Here is a 23410-nt window from a genome sequence, read left to right as displayed (position 1 = left end):
TTTTATTGACGGAGTCGTTTTTGAGTCAGTCTGTCTGCTTTTCTTGCAAGACAAGAGTTTTAACTCCTTTCTCCCTCCCTCCTCTGAGACAGGCAGTCTATTAAAACTGCGAATGCACGCGGCAGCCGCGGCCTGAAACACAGCGGCTCCTGCAGACGCAGCGGATGAAGGGAAGAGGACCCCGATTGGGTTCGGCAGCTGCAGCTGCCGATGGGGGAAGGGCCTGGGAGGGGGGGCCGAGGAAGGACGGAGGGGTGCTCGGGTCCGGGAGCCAGGCTCCCCGGAGGGCGGGGTGGGCAGCAGTGACGAAACTGAAGGACGCAGCACGCACGCTGGAGCCGGGGGGGTGGGGGACCAGCCATGGGGACGCTCTCGGGGGCGCCCGCATGTCATTGTCGGGGACGAACTGCAGCAAGGCCCCCGGCCCCTTGCTGGCCCGGACCGCAGCCCTGGTGTCCTGGGCTCCATCCTAGAGCCGCTCGCTAGTCCCAGCACACGCAGCCCCGTCCGCAGCTCTCAGCGGCCCCGCGAGGCCCAGCCTGACGACGCTGCACCCCCTGTGCACGGCCCTCCCCCCGCCAATGTCACGGCAGGACGCGTGAGGGAGGGGAGGGCCCGTGCTGTCCAGGCCGCGGCCTGTGTGCGTCCGGGGCCTGGCCACCTGCCTGGCCCTCCTGCCGCTCCGCGTGCTGCTCCCCGCCTGAGTCCCGGCCACCAGCGAGAGTCCGAGGGAGGGAGCTCCTATTCCAGCTGGGTGACACGTGACCAGAGTGCAGACCGGGGAGGCGGCACCCGCTCCTGGCGACCAGGACGTGGGACTGCTCCCTCTGCCAACAGGCAGCCTGCAGGCGTGAGCAGCTCGGGGCAGCTGGGATGGCCCCGGCGGGCCCGACGTCGCCACAAGGGGGGCGGCAGGCGCGAAGGTGCCTGGCTCCTGGCTCGCAGCACGGGGCCCCGAGCCAAGGGACGGGGCCGTCTCTGCAAGTCCGACGCGCCAGGGAGGGGCCCCCGGGGCCTCTGGGAGGAGGGGACTTGTCACAGCAGCCGTGGGAAGCTGACACTGTCCCCCTGGATTTCCAGACCCGCCCACCCCACCGTGGGAAGCAGCGGCGTGCGGCCCAGACCCTGGGCCAGGACGGGGCATGCTATGCGCCTGTGTCACCCAGGCTGAGAGGATGTGGACAGAGGTCAGAGCCCCAGGCCCAGGGGAAGCTGCCCTCCCATGAGGGGACACAGACACAGCTGCACCGAAGACGACGGCCGTCCTCCGAAAGGCAGCCGGCACCACGGAGGGCGGGGAGCGGGGCGGGGCGGCCACCCGCTGGGGAGGGACAGCAGGGGCTGGACCGCGAGGCCGCAGGGCTCCTGTCCTCAAGGCACAAGAGTCTGCACCCAAACTTGCACTATAAACAGATTTTCAAAAATCAGCAAAGAGCGTCAACAGGAAAAGCCTTCCGCTGGGCACGATGGCAGCGGCCGAGCCTCTAACGGCTGGAGGCCGGCGAGCGCCCCGGCCGCCCCGGCCACCCTGGCCGCCGGCAGCGCGTCGCGTGGCGCGGGCTCCCCAGGCCAAAGCTTCTGGGGGAGCCAGGGCATGGCCACGCCGTGGTGAGCACAGCGTTCTCAGGACAGGCGAAGCACCGAGCACAGAAGGAAACCTCATCAAAACGAAACACCTTTGCTTATCAAAGAACAAACAGCTGGTTCCAAAAACAGGCACGCAGCGTTCACAGACAGTTCACCGAAGGTGAGCGGATGGCAAGTAAGTGCATGGAGATCTGCTTGGTGGCACCAGGCACTAGGGAAGGGCGGCCGCAGGAAGACGCCACTGCACAGCCAGGTCAGCTGTGAACGCAGGATGGTGCCGCCACTTTGGAAAACAACGTGGCAGCTTGTTAAAAACTCAAACGTGAATCTGCCACACAACCCGGTAATTCCATTCATACCAAGAGAAGCATAACCCTGCTCCACACAAAGACTTGCATCCGAATGTTCACAGCGGTGCTACTCACAACAGCCAAAGAGGGTCCACCAGCAAAGTGCTGTGTATCCCGTGAACCATCACCCAGGAACACAAATGAAGACCGACACGCTCCAACATGGGGGAACCTCAAAGCAGACGCAAAGGCCCGTGCGCTGCGTGACCCCCTCATGTGACGTGTCCGGAGGAGACACCCGCAGGGACAAGGCAGACAGCGGCTGGGAGGCTGTGTGTGGGGACAGGGGCGACAGAGATGTTCTGAGAGCACACTGGGGACGGTCGCAAAACACTGCGTATTTGCTGAACACCACTGCGCACCTGACGCAGGTGGGAGTCGGGAGTCTACTTGGTTTTTCAAAAAAGACGACGAGAGCAGTTTAAGGTTCACAGCAAACGCGAGGGGAGGTGCGGAGCCCCCACGTCCCTCCTGCCCCCGCGCAGCCTCCCCGCCAGAGTGGGACGTTCGACAGGACGAGGGGCCCGCGCTGCGAGCCCGTCACCGGCGCCCACCGCCCACGTCAGGCTCCTGGGGCGGGGCGCGTCCTGTGGGCTTGGGCCGGGGTGCAGCGATGTCGCGTGCCCGCCACGACAGGGTCGCTCAGGGCGGCCTCACTGCCTGAAGAACCCTCTGTGCTCCCGTCTGTCCCACCCGCGAAACTCCTGGTCCCCCGATCTTTCCACGGCCCCCACAGTTTCACCTTTCCCAGAATGTCCCAGCGGGGGGATCGTGCAGCACATAGCTTTGTCAGAGTGGCTTCCGTCACTTCCCGATGGGCACCCGAGGTCTCTCCATGTCTTTTCATGGCGGACAGCTCATTTCTTGTCTATCACTGAGCAGTGTCCCCCCACCGTCTGCATGGACCACCGTTTGTGTGTCCGTCGCCTGCTGAAGGACGGACGACCCCGCGGCTTCCAGTCTTGGCGACCATGAATAAAGCTGCTGCAAACATCCGTGGGCAGGTGTCTGCGGGGATGTAAGTTTTCAACTAGCTGGATCCTACGCTCAGAGTATGTTTCACTACATGAGAAACCACCACACTGCCCTCCACAGGGGCTGCGGTGTCTGCAACGCCCCCGCCCCCGCAGCGAGCGAGGCTCCAGCAGCTCCGAGGCCCCGGCCCTGCCAGCGTCCGTGCTCCGGGCTCTGGTCGTTCCGACAGGCGTGTGGTGGTGTCTCGTTGTTTTGGGAGTTCAGTTTGGAGCACACTAACTCTGTGGTGCCCCAGAGACATGCAGGGGGAGGGTCCGGGAGGGGGCTAGGAGCCTGACAGAAAGAAGCGCGGAGACCCCACTGACCGGCAGATGCCCGCGGGGCTCCCTGCGCCGCCGGCGGGGCGCTGAGGCAGCCCCATTTCCCCAACGCTGTTGCCGGCCTGCTGCTGGCTCTCCTGCAGACAGCCCTGGCCAGGCCACGGGCTCTCTCCCACCCTGTCCCCGAAGCAGTGGAGAGAAAGGCTGGGGAGGGAGGTGGAGAGTGGGCTAGTGCCCACACTAGAGCGGGCCCTACCCTGCAGGTAGAGCCAAGGCGGAGGTGGGCCTGGGACCTGGCGGAGGAGAGTCACGGGGGCAGGGCCACCCGGGCATTTGTGCACAGGGAGCAGGGTCAGCAGCAGGGGCCAGCAGGCGGCCGACCGGCCGACCGGGCTCCCTGTCCCACCCGCCTGCAAACCCAGGGATTAGGGTACAGCTCCAGCCAGACACCCAGCTGCTGGTGCTGTCCTTTACCCCCTGAAGCAGAGGACAGACAAACAGCGGGAAGGGCGCAGCCAGGACGCACGGAGGGTAAGTGGCGCCCGCTTTCAGCAAAGCCCGGCCCGGAAGCCGCCCAGAGGGCGGGGCGCTCTCCCCCGGCGGACGGCGAGGCGGATGGTCTGCCTGCCTGCGGCCCGCCGGGGACAACGCCCAGGCCGCACACACCAGGGGCCCGCCTCGCGCTGCTGGCCTTGCCTGAGCCACAGGGACTCGGCCGGCCGCGGCGGTCGGCCGCCAGGCCTGGGGCGGTGCGGAGACGCAGGAGCGCCGCCCCCTCCCGCCTGCGGTCCGCGATGACCTGAGGACGCGCAGCAGCTCTGGCCGCCCCCGCGCCCCCCGCCCCCCCCGCACGCGCCCTGCCAGCGGGACAGGGGCCTCCCCCAGCGGCCGCGCTGGGCCCGGCTCCGCGGACGGCCCCATTTCTCAGAAGGTCAGAGGGTACGAGCCCTGCCCAGGCTGCCGGGGGGCAGGCGATGAGCGGGACTAGGTGTCCAGGTCCTTGGACCCTCGGGCCGCCTGTGACTTCCCCTGAAGACCAGTGACTGTGCCCTGCAGGGCGCTGTCGGCTGGCTCGCCCCTTCCTCCGGCTGCGACTGCCTGCGACAGCGGACGCCTCCGTCCCGCGTGGGCCGCACCGGGGACCGTGTCAGGCGCAGCCCCCCGCCAGCAGAGGGTCTGCGTGAGAGACTGGCCCCCGGCGGGTCCAGACCCAGGGCTGATGAAGAGGGCACCTGCCACTGTGACTGCATCTGAGCGCACCCCCCGTCCCCCCACCCCTCCGCCGCACGGGCCCTGGTGATCAGTCTGCTGTCAGAGCTGAGGGCACTGGGGCCGCACAGCGGGCCACAGAGCACAGCCCTGGGAGCCTGCCCGCTGGGCCCGCAGCACTGCGCCCGGGCTCCGCGGGCTCCGCAGGCCCTGCCACCGGACCTGAAGTTCACTCAACAGCCCAAAGAGTTCACGAGAACGCAGGAGCAGCAGACCCGGGGGACTCACGGTGCAGGGGACAGTGTGGACCCTTTCCCTGGCCCTGGAGGTAAGAGGAGGCCACCCCCTCTCCCCGGCAGCACGTGACGGGAAGGTGGCTGGGGCCTGAGCCCTATGGCAGGCGGCGGCCCCGGGGCGGCGGGGGGCGGCTCGCAGACCAAGCCCCTGCAGCGGTCCCACGCGTCCGGAGAAGCGCCCTGCCGGGCGAGCCTGTGCCCGGGACTCCACCCTCGCAGGGCCCGTCCTCCCTCCCTCGCCGGACGCGCAGACAGAGCGAAGCAGGAAATGCACCTACCAAGGAAGACAAAAAACCTTAATGGCCTTTTCTTGAAATTGACAAAGTAATTCTAAAAATTCATTTAGAACAGTAAACAGGTAAGAAAATCTTTCAATTAAAAAAAAAGTAACGCTCTACCAGATACTAAAACACTTTACAGTTAAAATTACTAAAAATATAGCACAGATAAGTGAAATTAAAAACCCAGGAAACATGAATACAGATCCAATGTAATAAAGATAAGGACACTTTATAAATTACCGGGCCAGAAAGGCTTGGCTGATAAATGGTACCAGGCAGGCTGCTTATGGTCCAGGAGACGGCTGGTCTGCATTTGACCTTGTGCCACAATATCAAAATAAGTTCTGAGTAGATGAAATCTTTGAATAGTTTTTAAAAAAAGCCAAAAAATTCCAAAGAAAACAGAATTATTAATCAAATCACTAAAGAACTTTCTAAGCTTAAAAGTAATAGAATTAATGGATTAATTTCCAAAAAATGTTAAAGCTTTCTACAAGGAGAAATCATAGGCAAAAATGGGAAGTTAAGCTTCTACACAAACTGAAGAGATAAAGGACCTCTGGCCCTGAGAGAGCAATTCTGAAGAAAGGAAACACAGTATTCTTCCTCAGGAACAGTCAGAAAAAAATGCATGTTAAAACAAAGCACTATTTTTAATATTTTAAAAAACCATGCAGTGAAACGGGCAGTTTTTGGCGCCCAGTCTGCACGGGTCGGCAGGGAGGACAGCCGCCGCCAGCGCCCTGGACAGTCCGGCCTCTGCCGCGTGCCGAGGCGCCCCGGCCCGCGCCTGCAACCGCCGGCCTGTCCTCGGGCGTGCGTTCTGGCCCCTTCCAGGATGCCTGGCAACGTGGAGCCGTGGGACCGGCTCCCCGCTCCAGGAGTAGGGCGCAGAGGTCCCCCCGTAGCTGGGCACACAGGCAGGCAATGGTGCCGCCGAGGGGAACCCGCTGGAGGGGCACCAGCTTGCTTGTCCGCTCGCCCGTCCGAGGACACTGGGCCGCCAGCAGCTACGGGGCCGAGTGACGCCGCTGTAACGAGCCACGAGCTCCTCTCGGGAGAAGATGGAAACGTAAATCCAACCCTGTCTTCCGCGGAAGGCGCAGGCTAACCCTGGAGAGAGCGCGCGGCCAGCCGGCCGCAGACCAGGAAGGGGGCAGGCCACAGGTGACCGAGGAGCCCGGAGCTGCAGCGTCGCCGGCCCCGACGTGGGCTCCCTGCTCCCACCGCGGTGAGCGCGAGGGCCGAAGCGGTGGCCCGTGAACGCGTGTGTCCTCATGGACCCGCGCCTCCTCGGGCTCCCTGCCTCCGTGCCTCGTGGCTTCCAGGACACCGGTCTGTGTCCAGGACTTGCACTCCAGGGAGACTGAGTAGAAAGGTTATCATGCTTTTCATTTCCGTGTCCGTTTGTCTGCTGCTGGCATGTAACAGGTGATATGCATGCACACTATACGCACACACGTGCATCCCCATGTCATACACAGTGAGTTCAGCAAGGGTGCAAGACTCAAGATCAACACAGAAAAATCAATGCCGAACGCTGTAGTTTTTGTTTCAATGCCTTGCGGTCGTCTATATGAACCGCTGCGTTCCTTCCTCTCCACGCCCTGTGCCTTTGCTCTCCTGCTGCCTGACCAGGGCTCCCAGTGCGTTCAACAGGGGCGGGGGTGGGGAGCGAACGTCTCATCTCCCGGGAAAAGCGCTGTCTCTCCTCAACAGGTCCGAAGGCAGTCGGAGGTGTCCGTGGGTGCTGTTCATCGGGCTGAGGAAGTGCCTGCTGTTCCTAGCTTGCTGAGAGCTTCTGTGGGCGCTGAATTTCCTTCACTCCTTTGCTCCATCCACTGATTCAATCAGGACGATGCGGCTGGCTGGATCACTGAGCCGGGCTGGTATTCCTGGGATAAACACAAAAATAATCCCTACAGGCTTGGCTTTGCTGTCTTGCCATCGATTGTGAAACCAGGGCAGCATCTGCCTCATCGATGAGCTGCAAAGCCCCCCTTTGAGCTCTGGAAAGCGGCTACGGAGCTGGCCCGTCGTGCCCCTCCCGCGTCCGGCAGGGCGCACCAGAGAGGACGTCCAGGCCACAGAGTCCCAGCGGGAGGCTTCCGGGTGCGGGCCCATCAGGCAACAGCTGTGAGATGCGAAGTCTGGGGAATCTCGCAGCTGGCGGCCTGTTCCCTGCATTTGCTGTTGTTGGTTTGGACTCCGGCAGCACCCAGCCTGGGTCAAAGGCTCCTGACCCCTGGGCACAGTGTCGAGAGAAGCCCTCACTTCTGGCCCGAGAAAGGATGAGGAGAAATTGCGCCTTTCGTCTCTTTTCCATCCTCTTCGGTCCTGGCACCTGGGCAATCCCAGCGGTGCGGCTGGTCCAGTGTCCAGAGCCTGGGGAGGACCCTTCTCTCTGACCCGCGGTGCTGCGGCCGCAGAGCGGGGCGCGTCCTGGGAGGCGGGGGCAGTTGCGGGGAAGGCACTGCCAGCAGGGTGAGGAAACCCTGGGTTCCTGGCCAGAGGTCTGTGAGAGGTCCTCCGGGCATGGAAAACGTCAAGAGCCCAGGCAGAGGGAATTCTGGGGGACGCACCCACACAGCGACGGGCACACCCCTAAACGCCCCTCCCAGCTGCACGTGGGGGCATCTGACCCCAAACAGCGTGCCAAGGGCTGTGGGGACTGGACTGTGGGCCAGGTGCTGCCTGGCACCCAGGCGCACCGAGGGCGGTCCCACCGGGTGATGCCAAGCGCAGCGAAGGCTTCGACGCAGCCGACGGCAGCAGCGCAGCCTTTGGGAGGCGGCGGGGACTGCTGGCCGAGATGGGCCGGCCCATGGATGAGCCTTCTCCATGCAATTTCAGACAGACCCGCAAGCTCACGGCGCGACCGCCGCAGTCGCCAGAACACCACCACCATCAGCCACACAGGAAGAACCAGGGAAGCAAACCTGTTAGGAAACCACAGCCAAGAGGCCCCAAGCCTGGGGTGACCGAGACGCGCGGCTTTCTGATGCTCTGAGAAGAGAGCGACCGCACAGCGTGCGCTTAGCTTGTCCCTGTGGGTCCCTGTCTCGCAGAGGGCAGAGGAGGGGCGCTCGCCCTGGAGGCGGGGGACCCCGCATAGGCCCCGCCCCTCGCCACAGCTGCAGTCACGCACCTCAGCCACACCCACAGAGACCACGTTGCGCGTGTCTGAGCCGCGCTCTGTCCCCTCCACGACGCACTTACAGTGCAGTTTTCCACAACCGCGGCCCTTCCCTCAGAGGGAAATCACATGAATGACCACGCGTGGCCGACTCCTCAGCAACCACAGGGGCGGACGGTGCAGGAACTACATCGGTTTGAAAGTGTCGCAAGAAAAGACCTGCTGACCCAGAACCCCAGGCCCGGCGAGGAGGCCCTTCAGGGATGAGGGCAAGCGGACGGCGCTGCCAGAGACAGAAGGCCGACTGGAAGGGGGCGGGGCGGCGGCGGGGGGCCCTCCCCGAGGCTCCGCGGGGCGGTGGGCGTCTACCTGTCCCGGTGAGAGCCACTGCCCGGCTTGTCCTCTCCTGCTCCTTCAAGCACGTGCACAGTCAGAAGTACGCGTGACGCTTCTATGGCGGGATTTTCAAGACCTCTGTCCTGCTACGTGGGGTGGGGTGTGGCAAGGAACCTGCGTCATGATAAGATCTTATCGGTCGAACCAGTAGAATATTAATTACAAATGCACTCTGAAAAGTCAAGTATGCACACTGTAATCCCTAGAGAAGACTCTTTAAAAAGTATCTAAAGAGATATAATAAAAAACAAGAGAATTCAAAGTGCAATACCAAAAAAGGTTTGAATAATCTGAAAATAGTTTTTGAAAAGGGAAAGCGGAAATTAAATACAAACAGGGCACACAAAACTAGCCTAATAGTAGGCCTAAATCCAAATGTATTAAAAATTACATGAAAATAAAAGGTCTAAAACACCCCTACAGAATGCACGTTCCTAGCAGGGGCACATGGAGCGCTCCCTATGGGCACTCGTGGCCTTGGCCATAAACGTGAAGAGACCAAAATTACAGAAAGTAGGTTCTTTGAATATAATAGAATTCATGAGAAATCAGTAACAAGAAGCTACCTGGAAAATCCACAAACACTTGAAAATTAGAAACACATGTTTAAATAATGTGTATTTCACAGAGGTAATCTCAAAACTTTCTGAGGTGAACAAAAATGAAAATAAAACGCATCTACATTTGTGGGATGCAGCTAAAGTAGCACCCAGGTGGGAATTTATAGCACGGCACACTTACATCAGAAAACAAAGCAGATCTCACACTCAGCCATCTATCCTCCCACCTAAGAAACTAGAAAATGATCAAGGTAAAGCCAAAGCAAGGAGAAGAAAGGAAATAACAAGAAAAAGAGCAAACATCAGTAAAATTGAAAACAGAATGGCAATACTGAAAAAGCAATGAGACCAAAAGGTAGGTCTTGGAAAAGACTGCTGAAATAGATAAATCTTCAACAAAGCGGACAAAAAAAATAAAAAATAAAAAAAAAAGCAAAGACACAAACTGCCAAAATCAGGAAGAAAAAAAGGGTATTGATAGGCTCAGAAGAGACTATAAAATGAATACAAGAATAGTACAAGTAAGTCTATCCCACACATTTAACAATTTAAGCATAAAGGACCAATTCCTCAAAAACATACAAACTACCAGGATTCACCCAAGATAAAAGATAAGTCGATATTCCTGTTTTCTTAGCCCAGTCGGGCTATTGCGACAAAATACCTCAGACTGGGTGGCTTACGAACAACAGACATTTATTTCCCACCGTTCTGGTGGCTGGAAGACAAGACCAAGGAGCCAACAGTGTACGTGTCCGGGGAGGACCGTCTTCCTGGTACACAGCCGTGTCCTCACATGGCTGAAGGGCAAGGGTGCTCTGCGGGCCCCCGTCCAAAGGCTGTGGATCCCACGGGTAGGGCTCTGCCGCACGGCCCATCCCCTCCCAAAGGCCCCGTCTCCTCACCCGCTTCCCTGGGGGTTAGGTTTGCACGCGTGAGTGCGGGGGAACACCCGCTTCCAGCCCACTGCACCGGCCAGTTACTAAAAGTCTCCCGCAGCCCTTGTTGGCAGGCCCAGTGGGTTTCCCTAGGGAATTCCACAGACTATTTAGAGAAGAAACAAATCCAACTACGCCAACCTCCTCCTGAAGCAGGAGGAACACTTTCCCACTGACTCCACTCGTTACGCTCCCCTTGAATCAGACCAGGGCAGGACAAGGCAACTACAGACCGCGGCGAGCACAGACAGACAGTACTGACTCTCGTCAGCACGTGAGATCCAGCCACACACAAAAAGACAAATGTCCCCAAGTCACGGGGACTTTAATCCAGGAATGCAAAGCTGGCTCAATACTGAAAATTCTCACAAACAACCCACTACCCTGAGTCTAAGAAAGGAAAATTATGGATCACGTCAGTTGATGCAGGGAAAGCATCTGACCAAATCCAGCTTTCACGATCCAAACGTTCCCCAAACAGAAGAGAAGGGAACTTCCTGACCGTGATGAAGGCACACCCGCAAATCATCTACAGCGGCCAGCACCCCGCACAGCGAGGGCGGCGCGCGGTCGCCTGAGGTCAGGGGCAGCCACGAGGCCGCTCTCACCCGCCCTGCGGAGCCTGGCCCCGGAGCCCCGGACAAGACAGGACGGCAGGAGTATGAAACACAAGGCGTGGGTTTAGAAGAACGCCTAGAACGGTCCTTATTCGCAGATGCCAGGATTACCGCGGATAAAACCCAACCGCAGAGGTCGCCAGGACGCACAGCGAGTGCAGCAAGGTCACGGGGCATGAGGCAACACACCACCATGTTCTATAGCTGAGCAAACACTAACGGAAGCAGTGAGAGCAAAACCTTAAATAATTCCAAAAGTAAAAATGAAGAAGCAATGAAACACGTACGTCTCTAACAAAACATGGGGATGTGTGTGCTGCAAATCACAAAACGCTGATAAAAGAAAGGAAAACCTGAGTCAATGGTGGCGAAGACTGTGTTTTGGACTGGAAGGCTCAGCCCATTCGAGGCATGGACTCTCCTCAAGTTCATCTAGAGATTTCATGGAATTCCTATAAAGGCCTCAGCAGGGTCTTGTAGACATAGATCAGCTAGATTCTAAAATTTGTATGGAAGACAGTAGAACAGGAACTGCCAAGACAAGTCTGAGAAGGAAGCATAAAGGTGGAAGCATTATATGATTGATCTGCAGACTTCCCATGAAGCCACAGGACACAGCTGTGTGCGTCAGCGAAGGAGCAGGCGCTTGGCTCAACGGAGCCAAGAGCAGGTGCGGAAACAGACCTCACTGACTGGTTGGTTGACGTGAGTTAACTAATGGAAGTGCGAGTGTTTCCAACAAATGACGTTGGAACCATTGGACACTCCTCTGAAAAACCCAGAAAGAAAGAAAAAAAGAGGAAAAAGGTACCTCAACAAAAATCTCACGTTGTATGCAAAAATTAAATGAGTGGATTACAGATGTAAATGTAAAACTAATAAACTTTTATTACAGGGGTCCTCAAACCTGTACAAAGCTTGCCTGTCCCAACACCCCGCCGCCCCACCCTCGGTGCCAAAAAGATCGGGGACCACGTGCTAGTAGGAAATACTAATAAAAGGACCCCGGCCTCGGGCAGGCCGGGCTCCAAGCACTGGCTCCAGGAGGAAAGCCCGGCACCCCGGCGCACCGGCACGGAAGAGCGCGCCCAGTCAGGGCCTGGACAGGCACTGGCACGTGTGCTGCCCTGGAGGACGCAGGAAGGCCGAGGGCAGCAGAAGGCGGCCAGCACCTTGAAACGTCAGGAAGACCCCCCTGCACACACTGGAGTGACGAGACACAAGCGGAGCCGCCCGGCTGGCGCCCGAGCGCCATGCGCGCAGCGCAATGTGCAATGTGTCCGCTCAGTGCAGAGCTGAATGAACTTTCACCGCACGACCGGCAGCCCCTCCCTGGGCGGTGACCGCCAGCACGCTGGCACAGGACCCTGCCCCGCCTTCCCGTCTAGGGTGCTCAGCATTTGGCAGCGGTGTACCTGGGTGTGTCTGACCTGCCTTCCGTGGGCTCAGGTTCGAAGCCTATGCACTGTTTCAAGTCCAGCCCACATGTGCACCGAGCGGTGCTGTCTGGCCCCAGGCTGCTGACCGTAGGTACCCACCCAGTCTGAGACCCCTGGCTGTCGCCATCTTTGAGCTTCTGAAATTACTTTTCCCTTCCCTACAGGGAAGGCGCTAGTGCCCAGGCCACTTGAGCTCGGGGTCCAGACTCCCAGTGCCATCGGGAAGCAGGGACAACTCACGGGAGCAGGGTGCCGAGGACGGCTGGAGGCGGCCAGCAGCCCGGCCTCAGCCCCCCTGCCCACCGCCCCGCAGGCCCTCGGGAGGCTTCCCCGCCCTGAGAGGTGCCTCCGAGCGCAGGGCAGGGCTGCTCCTTCCTGTAGGCTTGAGAGGGGCAGGAGGGCACTTCGCCTGCCCCCAAAGGCTCAGAGTCCCCGGGCCCAGCTCCTGCGCTGAGCCCAGCCCCATGGGACTGGGACGCCTACCCTGAACCCCAGGCAGCTGGAGCGCACACTGCCCAGCACGGCCTGCCTGTGCCACCGGGCACCGGGCACGGGCCGCAGGGAGCCTCAGCGCCGGCGCGTCTGACCCAGGGCGGGAACCTCCCGCCGAGGGCGTGCCAGCCCGGGAGCGCCTGCTGCAGCAAGGCTGCCGGCCCCTGTCCGAGGCCCCCGCTGGGCACGTTGGATCGCCTGCGAAGTGTCGCTGTGACAGGATTAAATTACGTCACTGTCAAGGCACTGCCTCATCGAGCCACTGTCAATAACCTGTGGCCCAGCCTGTCCGAGGCATGAGGCAGCGGTGGAGGGTGAGGTTTCAGGCTCCTGTCAATGTGGGGGCCAAACCCTCAGTTAGGAAGGTTTAGCAAAAGATCCAGAAAACCCTCCTGCTGAGCTTTCCTGCCTGACCTTGAATGCAGGCAGAAGCAGGGGAGGGCGGTGGCTGCCCCCCCGCCCCCGCCCCCGCCGCCCCGCGCCGCCCGCCTGCCGGTGCCGAACCTGGACGCACCACGACCCTGCCCAGCGCAGCCGCCGCCCTCGGGGCGGCACCCTGGGCGGCACCCGCCGTCTCCACCCCCACGCCTGCCCCACGCCCTGTGCACAGCGACGGGGACCGGCGGGGCCATCGTGTCCCTGCGGGGGAACTGGCCCCGTTTTCACGTGGTCCCCTGTGCCGGCTCCCACATCACCCGTGCCCCTCAGCCCGGGGCTAAGCCACAGCAAGCCCTGCGGCTCCAGGCAGCAGCTGTCGGCGCCTGCGGGTCTGGCGGGGCCTTCGAGGGCTGGCGAGGAGGGTGGACTGGGTGGACTGGGAGAGGCACCTGCTGGCCGTCAGCAGGCCCTGCAGTCCTGCTCTCCGGGACATGCCTGGCTCCCAGGAACTCTGGTCAAAGGCCACAAGTGCGCAGGCTTCTACAATTGCATGGGTATCACAGGTCACAGCCCCGGAGACAGACATGGAGCCCCAGGGGAAGGCCACTCTGCTGACAACTCGGAGCCTGGCAGGCACGAGCAAACAAGCGGCCTCCCAGCAGCCAGCACTGTGTCGCCACGCTCGGCCCGCACCAGCGACCAGCGCGCAATGCAGGCAGGCACGACTCCCTGCCTACCCGGGTGCCCAGGGCCTTCTACATGGGGCCTGGCTGTCCCCACATGCTCCCTGCGGGGGCACGGCTGCGGGGACCCTCCTCACGGGCTGCCCTGAGCCCCAAGCAGGCAGCGCCCTGGCACCCTCCCGCGGAGAGGCTGCAGGCACCCCTCTTGCACCAGGTTCCTGTAGGACACATTGGGTACAGTGACTCTGAAAAATAGGGACCCCAAGGACCCCCTCCTTTGCGCCAATGGACGCCCCCTGCACATTCTGAGTGATGTTCTGAGGGCAGGGCTTGGCGGCTGTGAGGCCTTCCCCTTCCCGGGGGCGGCGAGTGCTGGGTCCGGGGGCCACTGCCTGCCTCATCAGAGAGCGCGACGCAGCGGGTGGCGGCTGCTGGGCCTCTGCGCCAAGGCCCCGAGGCCTGTGCCGAGTGCTCAGGCCCGTGAAAGGGCCTGTTTCTGCGGAGTTCTTGGTCACTCATGATTAATGGGCCCGGATAAACCAACAGATGGTTTCTGGGGTCTCAGAAGACTGTGTGTGGCCAGTGGCTTCTCCTCTGCGGCCTGAGGTCCTTCCTGCTGCCCAGCCCCTCCCGTGGCCTGGCGCCGGCACTGGGTGGACAGACGAACAGACGGACGCCCGAGCCGTCCCACTGGCTACCGAGGATGGGGAGGGTCCTACCTGTCACCTCCTTGGACGAGGGCAGACACGAGGCCTCCAGGTCGGCTGGCACGGGGCCGCCTCGCTCCAGGGCGCTCACCAGCTTCCGCAGCCGCTCACACTCCTCCCGTAGCCGGGCCTGGTCCTGGCGGAGGCCCTGCCGCGCCTCGCTGGCCGGGTTCATGCTCAGGTGCAGCACCTTGGTCTTGCTCTGGTCGTAGTCGCCCTGCAGGGCACAGGGCGGGGGCGGGGGGCTCAGCGCCAGGGCGGAGGAGGCCGACGGCGAGAAGCAGGGGCGCTCTTGGGGGACCAACGCGGAGCGCGAGCCAGGGCCCTCGGGGGCGGCTCCGGCGCAGCCCGACCCCCAGCCGCCTCCGGCCACGTGTGGGTCCCGTCCCTGAGCCAGGGCGCCGTCGCACACCTGCAGGGAACGGCGACGACCAGGCCCCCCCAACACACCGTTGCGACACTGTAGATCCTTGGCACACGAGTCCCCTCTCCTAGTTCTAACTACCAGGTGTGACAACGCTGCGATGGAAACATCCTACCGGCAAAGGGTCTAATGACCAGGGCCCCTGACAGCCTGCAAGGCTGCCCCTGGCAGGCCTCCCTCCGCCTCAGCCCACAGTCTTTTAAGATGAGGGCCCACGGATTAAAAATACAACCAGCCACAGAAGAAAGAAGACCCTGCCCCCCACGCAGGCCCCTCAGTGACGGGCGCAGCGCTCTGGCAGCTTGGCACCACTCAAACCAGTGCTGACGCGTGTCTTCACGTTGTGTTCCTTCTCCCCAACGCCCTTGGTCTGTTCTGGGATCCCACGTGACTTTGAGTCCAGCCTCTTCGAGCTCCTCGGGCTGGGACAGTTTCTGAGGCTTCCCTCATTGCAGACGACCTTGACTGTGAAGGACTTATGCTCAGGTGCTTTGGAGGACGTCCCTCTCCTGGGCTCTGTCCGGTGCTCTCGCCCGGATTAGCTGGGGTTGTGGGACTGGGGAGGGACCCGCCCCACGTCACTCGGAGGGCACAGCTCCCAACGACACAGCACTGCGCACGCCGGCCCGGACCCAGGTGCCCGTATGCTCAGGACACATTCCCCGGTCCGGGCCTGGCCCTCTGCCCCCAACGACCAGCAGGCCCGCCCTGCCCCGCAGGCTCCCGGGCCTCACGCGGCCTGATGCCACCAGCTCCCAGCCTGTGCGCCTCACTGAGCTGACCGCCTCCCTGCTGCCGGCTGCCCGGGGCCCTACCCGGGCACCGCCGCATGTTACCGGCATTCCCTGCAGACCTGTCCACTGCCCCACGGAGGCCGAGCGCGCCTCAAGTTAGAGACGCTGTCCCACCCCCACGGGGTCAGGGCAGTGTCGCCCTGGCCCCTCGTTGGCCCTGAGCAGCGGCTGGGGCACAAGGGCTCTGGGTGGAGAAGCGAGGGATGAGGGAGAAGACCTGCTGAGGCTTCTCAGCAGGGACGCTCCTGCCGAGCAACACAGGAGCCACGGCAGAATCAGCCTCTGCGCGCTCCGCCTGTCCCATGCGGCGCTGCGGCGCCGAGCCTGACCCCGCCGTGAAGACCAGGACGAGAAGGCCGCGGAGGCAGGAGCCTGGCTTGGATGCGGCGGGGGGTGGCGGGGGGTGGCGGGAGGGCTTCCCCTCCCGAACCACAGGTTGGGCACAGGATGGGGCGCAGGGTGGCCAAGCACAGCCATCAGCCAAGTCTCCAGACTGCCCCCAAACACTGCTGGCGGGAGCAAGTGGCATCACCCAGTCTGCGGGCCCCGGGTCTGGGAGAGGGGACTCCACGATCCGGCCAGCCCTGCAGTCAGGCCGTGAGGGCATCCCATGCCCCGTGAGCGCAGCCTGTGGCAGATCAGTTCCGGGACTGTGAGTCCACCTTGCTGCTCTCCATTTTACGTTCAAACAGAAGAGTGCTCCCAAGGCTGAATCCGCCAGCACCACGCTCCAGTCCGGCTCTGCTCCTGCCCCAGGATTCGCAGCTCACGCGGCGCCTCACTCCAGCACCAACCCCGGACACGACCGAGGTGCTCCCACGGGCACAGCCCGCCCCCTGCCTGCTCTGCTCCTGAGCATGCAGAGCTGAGGCCGCCCTGCCAGCTGCAAACGCGAGCTGAGGCCGAGCCCCCTGCCCACACGAGCAGCCATGACGGAAAGTTCCTGCCCGCACCGCTGCACCCGCGGAGTTTGGGGAGGCCACGTCGTGTCTACCGCCCCCAGACGCCTGCCGGTGACACCCCCACCGTCTCTGCGTCTGCACGGCGTGTAGGAGGCCTGGGCCCCAGTACGTCCGGTGCCTCCTGTGGCGGGAGGCGCGCGCGAGCCTGCGTGGGGACAGGTGGACGGGGCCTCCCGGGATCAGACCACCCAGAGAGGCCGCCTTCTGCGGCCACCCAAGGGGTCCAGCCCAGCAGGCCCGCCTGCTGAGATCGGCATGAACACAGCCGGGAGGGAGGGAGAGTCACCTGCCTGCCAGTGGGAGGCAGAGTGCTGTTGTTTCAAGCCACTACGTTTTAGGGTTTTTGTAACAAAGTACCAGGTAACTGACGCAAACCCCTGGGGGAAGCTACGGAAGAGACAGGCCGGGCACAGACTGCATTCCACCCACCGCCCCCCGGAGTCACTGAAGGACGGGTCGCGGCCACTGGTGCAGAAGAGGTGGGGACTCTGCTGAGCTCTGCTGTGACGACAGCTGAGAAGAAGAAGGGGAAATGGCTGATCTGCTAAAAATTGGCTGCCTTGTTTTATCCACAGCTGAGGAAACTGATGAGAGGCCGACAGGAATCAAAGGAAAAGTCCCAACTCCGCCCCGACGTGCGGGTGCAAGGACTGACCGAACGCGAGCGTCTCCCGGCCGAGGCTCCAGCCCGTGCCCGCTGGCGAGCGAGCGCCGCTCACCGAAGGACCCCTGGGCGGGCGCAGCAGGGAAACACCAGGCGGCGCCTGTGGGGCGCCAGGGGCCCGGGGCCCAGGGCCCAGGCAGCGAGGTTCCGAGGAGACAGCGGTGGGGGTGCTGCCTCGAGTCCAGAGAGGGCGAGGCCCGCCTGCGAGCGCCAGCACAGCTGGGCGGGCAGGGCAGGCCGGGCCGGCCGGGAGGGCTCCCCGCCCCCACTCCCGCGGCATGGATCTTTCCTTGCTCAGCTTCTGTGCAACCCTGGGGTGAGGGCTGTGTCCCTCTGCATCCAGGGCTGCCGGGCAACTGTCCCGAGTCTGTGGACGCAGGTGGGCAGTGGGCAGCACCCGCGTCACCCCTGTTGGTCTGCGTCCTGCCTCTGACTTGCTGGTGCCCTAAAGCCTCCTTGGGTCACTGAGTCTCAGCTCCCCGCCCGCGCAAGACAGAAACTGGCACCCCTGGTCTGTAAGGAGCTCCCAGGTTCTGCGCTCAAAACATGTGGACAGAGGACCACTCCTCACACCCCCTGTGGGGCCTGTGGCTGGACCTGCTGCAGTGCCCAGGGCCGTCCCCAGGCCAGGCGGAGGAGGCACGGCCCTGGCTGTGGCCCAGGGGTGGCCGCCTGCCCCCGGGCCCGCTGCGCATACTGAAAGGCCCTGCTGGAAGGGCCGAGACGGGAAGAGAATTAAAAAGCACAGTTAAGTAACCGCCCATCCTCATGCATATGTATAAGTGAACCAGCCTCAAACCCGAATCGATCTCTCTCAGGGCTGAAGAAAGCACAGCCAAGGGCCAAGGGAGGTGGGGCGGGCGAGTAGGCCCTCCGGGCATGCGCCCGGGTCCGGGGCAGGCCCAGCTGGGCCTCCTGGGTGGGGCTGTGCAGCCCTCCCACGCCCGTGCAGTGGTGGCCTTGTCCCCTGGCAGAGCGGCCCATCCTGGAGGCCTGCCTCTGTGCAGGCCCGGGCGCTGGCCTGTGTTCAGCCACTACGGAACCTTGGGCGGGTCCGTTGGGCGCCGGCCCCGCCCCACACGCCTCGCAGGCCGGAGTGAGCTTGCCTGGCTGTCGCACTGGGGCTCGGTGGGCGTGCGGGGACACTCCCTGCTCCGGAGCCGTGAGCACACGCCAGGCCCAAAGGAACTGCTAGGACTGCCCCCTGCTCTGCTCCGTGCCCTGGTGCTGAGGGCGCTGCTGCGCCTTCCTCCGCCTCCTGCTGAGCCCCTGCAGCTTCCGGCGCCCCAGTGGCAGCTGAAGCGACCGGAGGACAGAAGACTGCGACGCCCAGGGGCTGGGCAGCAGGGGTGCTTCTACCGTGGGAGGGCACAGCAGAGACAACCGGGTGATTTCTGCTCAGGCCCGCAGGGTCCCCACCAGGCAGCCGCTCCCGTCCTGCAGCGGGCGCCGGGCCCGGCTCCGCGGCCATGAGCTGTGCTGTGCGACGGGGCCGCTCACTGGACCTCTGAGCCCAGGCGACGACCTCACCGCACAGGCGCCTGCAGAGCCCGCCGCACAGCCTGTCCCCCGTCCGTCCGCTGTTGCCTCCCATGGCAGGTGAGGCCGCCTCGCTGGCCTGCACACTCCCAGTCAAGCCCCCGACCTCGGGCTCTAAGAGCCGGCAGGAGAGTCGGCGCGGCCAGTCACAGCTGCGGCGGTCGCCCTTCAGAAGGCGGTCTGCCGCGAGGCGGGGGCAGCCGCGGGGGGAGGGAAGGCGGCCCTCACTGTCAGCGTGGCTGGCTGGTGGCCACTCGGGCTGAGGACCGGCTCCGACGGCCCAGCCCGCCCTGTGCTCCTGCCTCCGCCCTCCCCCAGGCCCTGGGCCTGTGCGGCCCACCTGCTGCCGCCAGGGAGCTGCCTGCGCTGGCAAAACTCAGGGTGGGGGACGGTGGAGGTGGTGAGCGGGGGCAAGTGGCCGCTGGTGAGTGTGGGGACCCCCAGCTCGGCCGCCCGAGCTTCTCACCCGCCCGCTGCGCCTGCCAGCATGTGGCCTGCCCCGACCTCCCTCCCATCAGGGCCGGGCACCCTTGAGAGCCCACAGGACACCAGCCACCGCCTAGGCCGTCGGGCTGTGTTGCTGCGGGGCGGGGAGTGACACGCGTTCATCTGCATGTGCTTGTCCTGAGCAGCGGCCTGACAAGAGACCACTGTTGCTGCCCCAAGCTGTCGTTCCACAGCAACGTCACTGGGCCGGCCAAGCCGGCGAGACACGTCCCCTTAGGCCGGGCGGGCAGGCAGCCGAGGCTGCCAGGACCTCTCTGCTGCAGAGCGCAAGGAAGAGCCGGCGGCCTGAACCCGCCCTGCCTGGGCCGGCGAGAGCTGGCAGGGTCAGCTGGCAAGGGACTGTTCTGGAACCTGCTGTGGAGAGCGCTGCGGGGTCTGGAAGGCTGAGGTCTCCTGTCCCCGCTGGGCCGGGCGGGGGGACAGACCGGGAGCATGTGGTCCCTCCAGGGCCTCAGGTGGCTGCTCCTAAGTCCACCACAGCCAGCATCCTTCCTCTCGTGTCCTCCGCTGGTGGAATCGCCGTCTATAGTAAGAGTCCATTTCTGTCCCTCCTCACAGGGCACGAGCTCTTAAAACTCGGGGCCCGGCTGCCTCGCCCTTCACTGCGCTCCACGTCAGAGCAGCACCCACACAGTGCGGCCCTGTCCCGGCGGCTGCCGCATGGGAGGGGCAGGGCCGGCAGCGCAGTCCTGGGGCGCCGCTGTGGGGACGGAAAGACCCCTACCTGAAGTGACCGTGTTATTTAGCATGTCCAGATTCTAGGTCTGCAAAACGTTGTGTACCTAACTTTTTTGTCTAAAGGCTTTGCAAGGACCATGTACAAATAACAAGCGGCATCACAGCCATGGTCTGAGACGCCCAGGCTGACACTTGGAGGTGGTACCGAGGGCCAGTGCAGCCGCCGGGGCAGGACAGCGCCGCTCACGGTGCCTCGTGCTTTCCGGGTGTTAAGCACAGCCAGAGGCGGACAGGGTTGGCCGGTCCCTGAGAGTCGAAGGGTGAGACCCCCTAGAGGTCGCTCGGCGGCCCCCTGCGGATGCTGTGCAGCCTCTCCTGCCAGCAAGGGGCTGGGCCCGCCGGCCGGCGGCCAGGCGACCATGATGAGGCCGCTGGCACCGGCTTTGGGCCCAGGGCCCATGAGATGAGAAGGGGCTTAATATTCGGCACACGTCACCCTTCTCATAAAAAATCAAAAGAAATCAGCGCCTGTGGAAATTTCTACACAGAAACGCACATCAGCGCGCGGGCTTTTTTTAGCCCCGGCGTTAATAAACATGAGCAGCCTGGTGCCACTTCGGGGTGGGGTGGGGGTTGGGCTTGTTCCTCTGTTGAGTGTCCTGTTTCACGTACAACGCTCAGGATGGCGGGCCCGTGGCGGCGGCCGTGGCAGGACACAGGCTGTGCCGAGCGGCCGCCCTCGAGGTATGAAAAGCCAGCATGGCCACCACCAGGTAAGCCGCACGCCCAGAGTCTCCACGTGAATGTCAGGCACTGAAGACCAGACGCACTGACAACGAGATGCAACCCTGAGACCTAAGCGCGACAAGAAACACGCAAGCCCGCGGCGCCCATCTTCACGCTTCACCAAACCTAGCAAAGTTCAAAACCAGTGCGCGGCCCGGGGGGTTGACTCTAAAGTCCCTATAAACGCAAACAGGAGCTGCTGGGAGGAGTCACGGGGGGCGGCTGAGACCCGTCGGACCTGCAGCAGCGGAGGCACCGGGGAGAGCCGCCCAGAACGGGTCTGACACACGCACGACCCAGGACGGAGGGGACCACAAACAGACTCAGGACGCGTGGAGCCTCGCGCAGGAGACACAGGGCGGCGGCAGGTGCCGCAAGCCTGTGAGCAAAAGACGGGCTTCCATCAGCAGTTGATGGCAACCGGGAAGAATCTCTAAACAGCTTGAGCTGAGGCTTCACACCTTCTAAGCATCCAAACCACAGACTCCAAATCAACACAGGCTGCAGCGTGAGACGGACACCGCCAGGCAGCCGCCGGGAGGCGCCCCAGGAGAGCCCTCCCTCCCCTCATGCCCAGGAGGGCGGAGAGCGGACTGAAGCTCAGAAGCCCCGCTCCCGCCGAGAGAGGTCTGTGGAAACTTAAAAACCAGAACCCTCTCCTTGAGTAAAAAAACATATCAAGCAAAGTCAAAAAACAAAAGATAAATTAGGAAAATACAGTCATAACTTACAACAAAAAGAGCCCAACTCCTGAACATATAAAGAGCCCCAAGAAATCAACGAGAGGACCAAATTATCTGTTTGAAAAACGAACCAAGGACGTGAGCACATATAAACATACTAAAAAATCCTTAGTCTCACATACAACAGAAGGATTGGGCCTAAAAGTGCACTGAACTGTCCCTTCTGCCCATGGAACCAGAAACACCCGGCGGGATGGTGGGGACACGGTGTCCCTAGGGGTCGCTGGCGCAGACGTCCTGCTCTGCGATGGCGCACAGAGACGTTGGAGCACCAGGCAGGGCCTCTCACAGAACCTGCCGGTGCCCCCTGAGCCCGCTGTCTCTCTTCTGGAAGTACCCCGCCCAGACTCGCACCCAGAAAACGCTGCACCGGGGACCCTCTCCCCAACTCTTGTGTGGCCACAGGAGGAGAGGGCCGGCCCCCGGAGGTGGCAGCTGGCTGCACAGGTGAGGGCCCGGCTCATAGGTCCCCCAGACAGACAAGGAAGAGAGCCTCAGATCACCGAGTGACAAGGACGAGGTGCAGCAGGTTTGCCGACAGGCTTTCCTGTGCGTTAGAAAGGGGGCGGGTGTAAGGACGCGTTGGAAAAGGGGAGCAGCCGCCAGCCGGAGGACGCTGCGCTGTGAGGGCGCACAGAGCGCTCTGTGCACGGTCTGCATGCCCCCACTCCGCCCAGGAGCAGTCCTCGCACCTCGCTTTCCAAGGAGAGCTGGGACTCGGGTCCAGTGTCCGAGCCACAGCGGAACGCGCCTTGGACGCGCTTCCTCAAGAGCACCTGGGGCACGCTGCCTGCACCTGGCGCCCATGTGTGCCCACGCCACTGCACGCCAAGAACCCAGCTGGGAGCTGGGCTGAGGCTGCTGCTGACCAGGCGACTGAGGTAAGGTCAGAGCTCCCGGCCCAGAGGGACAGACCCCGGGGAAAAGCCTACGCTGGGCCCCCAGGGACGGGCAGGGTGCTCTGGACACCTGGGCTGGGACCTGGGACACAGGCATGGGTCATGCCCGGGGGCACGCGGGCAGCACTTGGTCTCGCCCCCTCCAGCTCTGGTTCCTCCCTGGGGGGGGCGGGGGTAGATGGGGGCAGCAGCCTCATCTGTGGGGCTCACCCAGGTGCCCCAGCCTGTTGGGCAGACGTGGAGGCCAGGGGCACGATGTGCCTGGACCGCGGCTGGGAAAGATGGCAGCCCAGCTCGGTGAGCTGGGGACATGACTATGTCACCTCCTGCTGATCACTGGCTTCCGTGCCTCTGGACTGCTTCGTGGGCACAGAGGACGGTGGTGCCCCTCCCGTGGCACCTGGGAGCGGGTCCGTGAAGATGCCAGCAGGGCCAGGCCCGCATGGGACGCAGTGCACGCAGCCGACGAGGAGCCTGTCCCATGACCCTGGAGGGGACATGCGGCAGAAACCTGCGCTGGAGGCCGCGGTACAGCCTGGGCCATGGTCAGTTGAGCACCCCTGCTCACGACAGACGCCCTCAAAGCCACAGCAGATCCTGGGGTGCGAGCCTTCCTCACCCAGGGGAACAATCTTTGGGGCGAGCCCCACTCCCTGCGGTGCCCGGCCCTGTGGCCTGTGGGGTTTTGCCCCTCCCGGAGCAACGCCCCGGAAACACTCCGGAAGTGCAGGCAGCAGGCCATTCAGAAACCACCTGCCTCGTTGGGGACAGGAGGTGCACAAGGGCCTGGTCAGCAGCTACAGGGCTCATAGGAACAGTCGGAGCCTAGGGGCTCGCTGCGGGCTCCGGGCTCCTGGCAGGTGGGGACAGGTGAGTGGGACTAGTGTCCAAGGATTGACAAGTTTGCCTCTGGGGCAGCAGGGACCAGCAGGGGCTCGGGGGTGTCACGCCGTTGATGGGGAAAGGGCGCTGAGGTGAGAGGAGCAGCGAAGCTGCCCCCGCGACGCCCCCGCATCCCAGAAAGGGAGGGAGGCAGAGCCCCAGAGAGTC

The 23410-nt window shown here is 62.8% G+C and overlaps 1 protein-coding gene across 3 annotated transcripts in view; it reads right to left on the bottom strand.

Annotated features, from left to right (window-relative positions):
- Nucleotides 1–23410, bottom strand: part of MAD1L1 (mitotic arrest deficient 1 like 1) — a 186015-nt gene that overhangs the window by 30927 nt on the left and 131678 nt on the right. For all 3 annotated transcript variants that reach the window (XM_054565423.1, XM_054565497.1, XM_054565573.1), the window contains one exon: nucleotides 14377–14581. In XM_054565423.1, coding sequence (XP_054421398.1) covers nucleotides 14377–14581 — 205 coding nt within the window. The remainder of the gene's footprint in view (nucleotides 1–14376; nucleotides 14582–23410) is intronic.

This window comes from Pteronotus mesoamericanus, unplaced genomic scaffold (genome assembly GCF_021234165.1).
Source record: "Pteronotus mesoamericanus isolate MK-2021 breed Mesoamerican mustached bat unplaced genomic scaffold, CSHL_Meso_final contig_1, whole genome shotgun sequence".
NCBI classification, from domain to species: Eukaryota; Metazoa; Chordata; class Mammalia; order Chiroptera; family Mormoopidae; genus Pteronotus; species Pteronotus mesoamericanus.
Note: the sequence above shows the minus strand (reverse complement) of the source record. Positions and strands in the feature narration are given on the sequence as shown.